The sequence below is a fragment of the Lontra canadensis genome, unplaced genomic scaffold (assembly GCF_010015895.1).
Source record: "Lontra canadensis isolate GAN:19392208 unplaced genomic scaffold, GSC_riverotter_1.0 scaffold12, whole genome shotgun sequence".
In the NCBI taxonomy this organism is placed as follows: domain Eukaryota; kingdom Metazoa; phylum Chordata; class Mammalia; order Carnivora; family Mustelidae; genus Lontra; species Lontra canadensis.
In genome coordinates, this window is record NW_022631006.1 from 28043388 (window position 1) to 28049808 (window position 6421).

The window sequence follows — 6421 nt, forward strand, 5'->3', positions numbered from 1 at the left end:
TCATAGGTGAAATTAATTTTGTTATAACCTCATTGTCATGTTTTGGAATTAAAGACAAGCTGATGGCATAAAAAGACTTAAAATTTGTTTTCCATTTTTCACAGGTAGAGTTTCCTCCTAATATGTTTGAAGAATTCACTAATGTGAATTTTCTTTTTGGGAATGATTTTAAGAATAGATTTAATATTTTTAATCTAAACTTACCACCTTGAATAGTTATGGTGTTCAGGAAATTTTATTCAAATAATTGAACTTATTGGTATAATTGAAGAGCTCATTGTAGTAAGTGGAGATTCACCACATAACATTTCCCTACCCTAATGTTAATAAGAGTCCCAAGTAGAGGTGGAGCAGAGACCAGCTGCTGATCTGTACCCATATCTATAGTTTGGTAGGAATGAGGAATAAATACTTGTGTTAAGAGAATGAAATTCTAGGAATCATTTATGATTTTTATTATAAGCTGAACAATACTGTCAACATGGTTTAGAATTATTTTTATGATGGAAGTATACTTAACATTCAGTGTTGTATTGGTTTGAGGTTTACAGTATAATTCTGTAATTATATGCATTACTCAGTGCTCATCAGTATAAGTGTACCTTTAATCCCCTTTATCTATTTTACTGATTTCCCCACCCATCTTCCCTCTAGCAACCACCTGTTTTCTGTATTTAAGAGCCTGGTTTTTTGTCTGTTCTTTTTTTTTCTTTGTTTTGTTTTTTAAATCCCACTTATGAGTGAAATGAGGTAGTGGTCTTTGTCTTACTCACTTCACTTAGCATTATACGCCCTAGATCCATCCATGTTGTTGCAAATGTCAAGATCTCATTCTCTTTTATGGCTGAATAATATATACAAACACACACACACATACACACCACATCTTCTTTATCCATTCATCAATGGATGGACATGGTTAGGTTGTTTCTTTATCTTGGGCACTGTAAATAGTGCTACAATAGGTATGTGGGTATATGTATATTTTCAACTATGTCTTTTTGTTTTCTTTGAATAACCTGAAAAGACCCTGAATCACCAAAGAAATTTTGAGAGACAAGAGCAAAGCTGGATATTTCACAATCCCAGATTTCAGGATATACCACAAAGGTTTAGTAATCAAAACGGTATAGGACTTGCACAAAAATAGACACATAAATCAATGGAATAGAGGAGTCCAGAAATAAACCCAACATTTATGGTCAATTGATCTAGGACAAAGGAGGCAAGAATATACAATGGGAAAAAGAATATTTTTACAACCAGTGGTACTGGGAAAACCGAACATCTTCATGCAAAAGAATGATATTGGACCACTTTCTCACACCATACACAAAAATAAACTCAGAACAGATTAAAGACCTAAATGTGAGACCTGAAACCATAAAAATCTCAGAAGAGAACAAAGGCAGTAATTTCCTTGACATTGGCAATAGCAAATTTTTCTAGATATGTCTCCAAAGGCAAAGGAAACAAAGGCAAAATTAAAGTGTTAGGACTACATCAAAACAAAAAGTTTTTGTACAATGAAGGAAACCACCAACAAAGCAAAAAGGCAAGCTATTCAATGGGAGAAGATATTTCTGAATGATATATCTGATAAGGGGTTAATATACAAAATATATAAAGAACTTGTAAAATCCAACACCAAAAAAACCAAAAATAATGCCATTAAAAATGGGCAGAGGGTCATTTTTTCCCAAAGAATACATACGATGGCCAGGAGCCACATGAAAAAATGCTCAAAATCACTCATCAAGGAAATGCAGATCAAAACAACAATGAGATATAAATTCACACCTGTTGAGATATCAATTCACTTCTGTCATAATGGCTAAAATCAAAAGACAAGAAATAACCTATGTTGATGAAGATGTAGACAAAAAGGAACCCTCATGCCCTGTTGGTGGGAATGCAGATTGTGTAGTAACTGGAGAGAACAGTGTGGAGTTCCCTCTAAAAATTAAAAATAGAACTACCATGTGGCCTAGTAATTCCACTACTGGGTAAGAATTTTTGTTTAAAATCAGAGGTTTCATATTTTATTTGAATAAAAGCATTATATACTAGGTTTGAAGATTTAAATGTATCATTGGATATGAAATGAAAGTGGCCTTTGAAAAGGATAAGAAAAGAAGCAATTTAAAATTGCTAGTATGGTGAACAATTTGAGTATTTGTTTAAATATACAGAAGCAATATTTTTGAAATATGTCTGTTTTCTTGAATTTCTAGAAAGCTTTATCCTAGATACATATTTTCACTTATCCTATAGGATTTACAGTTATGTCTGTTTATATTTTCTGAAAACTCTGATTTTATCTTAATTTTTATCTTCTCCTATCACAAAATATTGAATAGTTTTTTTAAATTCCCAAACATTCCTTTTTCCATGTATCATTGATTAGTGGAAAATTTCTAGCAGTACTAGAGAGACACTCTGTATTAATCTCCAGTGAAAACTAAACTGGATTGTGTCATTATGATTGCCTCAATTTTGCTGAATTTTGAACTTCAAATACCTCCTTTGTTGGTAATACTGTTATTAAAGTACTAAGAATTAAAATTCTGACTTTGCTGATCCCATAGTCAGTATTGATATATGAAATCACATGATTTATAGTTGCTTGTGTTGTGAATTTGATTACTTAATTACCTTTTTAATTTTGATATCTGACTTCTCTGACAATGTTATATATGCATAGGTGTTTTGATGTGTCTATTTTTTTTTATTAAATATTGCTTCTGTGACAACTCTCAAAGTGTTTCCTATTTCTCAATGAAAAACTTACAAGTTATCTTTCCAAGTGAGGGAAAAGAAAACCTCTCTGAATTAACTCCTCCTTAATCCTTACCAAATTGATCAATGAACATATAAAAACCTCCTTCATTTACCAAACATATTTTTGTTGAGTCTTTTTTATTTTAGGTGTTTTAAAAAGCTTTGGGAACAGAGCGATAATAAAGACAAAACTGAAGTCTTCAATGAAATTACCTAACAATTTTGGCTTTTGTCTCTGTCCCACAAATTAGTTGCTGAAATTGCTTCTGTGATTCCCTTACTTTAAAAACAGTAAAAATAGGAGAACCTGGGTGGCATAGTCTGACTCTTGGTCTCTGCTCAGATGGTGATGTCAGGGTCCTGAGATTGAGCACCACAGCAGGTTCCATGCCAAGTGTGGAATCTGCTTCTGCTTGGGATTCTCTCTCCTACTCCCTCTGCCCCTCCCACTTGTGCTCACTTGTGTACTCTCTCTCTCTCCAAATAAATAAATAAGTGTTTAAAAAACTTTAAAAATCAAAGTTTGTTAAAAATGCTTTATTATCGGTAACGGCCTTCGAGCCAACAGTTAACGCGGATGGAGGTTGAGAGTGTCGATTTGGCCCTGAGGATACAATGCCCCTTTGCAGAACACAGCAGTTTGGACTGCAGGAACTTACAAAAGAAATAAACATAATTGCCCTCCCTGAGTTTCTATTGATATAGGAGACATAAGACCCCTAAAAATGAGATGGAACGGCAACTTAGATAGATGCAGTCTCCCATGGGGAGCACACAGTATCTGAGCAGCAACAACCCGGAGGGATGGAGACATGATAATGGATTCTGAATTAATGCACAGTATAGTAGGAAGCTATCATAAACCGAGTGTTTATTCCATCATTTACCCAGAATGATGCAGCATCTCAGACTCACCACTCCACAAACATAGAAGCCACCTTTCCTAAAATGCTTCATAGTCCAAAGAGCCAAGCTCTTATTTTAGCCTTAAAAACTCTTCAGGAAAAGATTCATCATTTAGAGTTGGAGAGAACACAGGCTGAGGATAACCTAAACATTCTATCCAGAGAAGCAGCACAGTATAAAAAGGCCTTGGAGAAAGAAACAAATGAAAGAATTCTGGCACACCAGGAACTGATAAAACAGAAAAAAGATATTACTCTACAGTTAAGCTCAGCTCAGTCTCGCTGTACTCTTCTAGAGAAACAATTAGAATATACAAAGAGAATGGTTCTCAATGTAGAACGAGAGAAGAATATGATCCTAGAACAACAGGCCCAGCTTCAAAGGGAAAAAGAACAAGATCATAGGAAGCAGCAAGCAAAACTTGAAAAGCTTGATGTCTTAGAAAAAGAATGTTTTAAATTTACAACCACTCAGAAAACTGCTGAGGACAAGATTAAACATTTAGAGGAAAAACTTAAGGAAGAAGAACATCAGCGTAAGCTGTTTCAAGACAAAGCATCTGAACTTCAAACTGGACTTGAAATCAACAGAATTTTAATGTCTTCAGTATCAACTCCAAAACACTCTAAGGAAAAGAAGAAGTCTTTGAAGAAAACTAAATGTTTAAAGGGAGGACCACCTCAGCAAACTTATTCAAAGTTTGGATCACTGCCTATTGTGGCTGAGGAGTCTGCCAGTGCGAGCTGTTTTGTGAATTCAAGTATGCAAAGCATCCTGCAATTGATGCAACATTATGGGCCACATACCTGTCAGAAACTTCCTGAAGTTACTGAGCCTCCATGTCTCTACAAGCCTCTTAGAACAACTTCCCAGGGTAAAGCTGAACCTTCTGATTCAAAAATTACCATTTCTATTGGTGACAGTTTGTCTGAACTTTTGATGGCAATGCAGGATGAGCTGGACCAAATGAGTATGGAGCATGAAGAACTACTGAATCAAATGAAGGACACTGAAAGTCATTCGGTCTGTGAAGACACTGAATGTGAATTAGAGCATTTAGCCAAGAAAATGGAAATTAAAGAAGAACAGATTTCCAAACTGTTGAAGCATCAAGACAATGTCCGTAAACTGCAGCAAAAATTTCAAAACTCAAAGACGAGTGAAGCTTCAAAGATTCAGCGAGAAGAGAACAACCTTAAAGGATCAAAGACCATAAAAAATAGTCCCAGAAGATGTTTGCTAACTAACTCTCTTCAGAAGAACAGCAACTTTCATCCAGTACAAGTCCATAATCTTCAAATGAAATTGAGAAGAGATGATATCATGTGGGAACAGTAACAATAGTAACAATAGTAATAGTAATAATAACAATAGTAATAATAGTAAAAAATAATAGTAACAATAGTAAAACTGTCACCTTAAATGAACTCTGTCAGTGAGATCTTGAATTATCTAGAGTGGTTTTAATTTAATATACCTTTATGAAATTTTGAATTATGTTTCTAGTCCCTATGAAGTGTCAAGTTGTAGTATTTTTTAAATTAATGACTAATGACCTTCTCAGAGTCACAAATAATAAATGACTGTGCTTTTTTTTCTCTTAAAAAATGCTTTATTATCCATTTGTATTTCGTGTTCAGTTCTTAACTTCTATGACAATTCAATTTACCTGTCTTTGATTATAAAATTTTAGTAAGGAGTACATAAACCTGTGAACTAGTCTTAATACTGAGGATAACAAATGCCAGTGAGGGTTTTTTTTTATGATAATGTTGATAATAATATAGGGTGTGCCCCAAATGGATAAAGATGGACATGTCTTGGCTCATTGCTGTACACTTTCTAGCATTTTCCTGGAACTGGTTATGGTAGATCATACTGTTATTTCATTAAGGGTAATAAACCAGTTTAAATTTTCACCATATGTATCTTTCTGTCATTGAAAAATCTAATGAATAAGCACTAAACTAAACATATTCCCATCTCTTGCCATTTTTAGCTCTCACCAAGTCACTGAGAGGTAAGCATCATTCTATGTATGCTATAGCTGAGGAAAGTAGGGCTACAATAATTTAAATGACTTGTCTAAGATTCACTTGATTTGTAATTCAAAAATAGTTGAACCCACACTATTAGGCAATTGCCGTCTGAATTGTACTACTAGATGGTAGTGGTATGATGAAGTGATGAAGCCAACTAATATATCCCATTAGTTTGTTGTTAGAAGTTACATAAATTGGATTCACTCTAATTCATCTAACTGATAACGCTCTAAATATTTTGTGAGAGTAATAAACACATATACATTCCTAATTCAGTTCATTGCAGATATCTAGTTAGAATATAAAAGTTGAGAAGACAGTAAAACCAGAGACAAGGTGGAGAAGAAAGTGGTAAGAGTTTGGAAAGGTGTGTTTATGCCAGTGTGTGTTGTCAAACTAAATAAAAAGAATGGATGCAATAAGGTTTGATCAGATCAATGGGTAGAATGAAAGAACACAATTTATGGAGAAACAGCAGACAGATGCTTCAGAGAAGAAAAAGGAGGCAGAAGACAGAATAATTCAGTATGATAGGAGTTTTTCTGAGTTTCATTATAGTGCCATTAATAGGACTATTAGGATTTAATGGGAAAAAAAAAACGAACAATTAGGCTATCCTCTCCTAACTCATTAGTGGAAAAGTAATTATTTTAACCTCAGATTCTCTGCTGTCAAAAAATCACTTCAACTTC

General features: G+C 34.1%; 1 protein-coding gene across 1 annotated transcript; it reads left to right on the plus strand.

Moving 5' to 3' along the window:
- Positions 1-3337: 3337 nt before the first annotated feature.
- LOC116867310 (centrosomal protein CEP57L1-like) lies at positions 3338-5265 on the plus strand. The gene is given in 4 exon segments (XM_032856937.1): positions 3338-3513; positions 3597-3646; positions 3648-5027; positions 5087-5265. Coding segments are annotated over 2 exon segments (1425 nt in total). The 5' UTR covers positions 3338-3513; positions 3597-3599; the 3' UTR covers positions 5026-5027; positions 5087-5265.
- The last annotated feature ends 1156 nt before the right edge of the window (positions 5266-6421 follow it).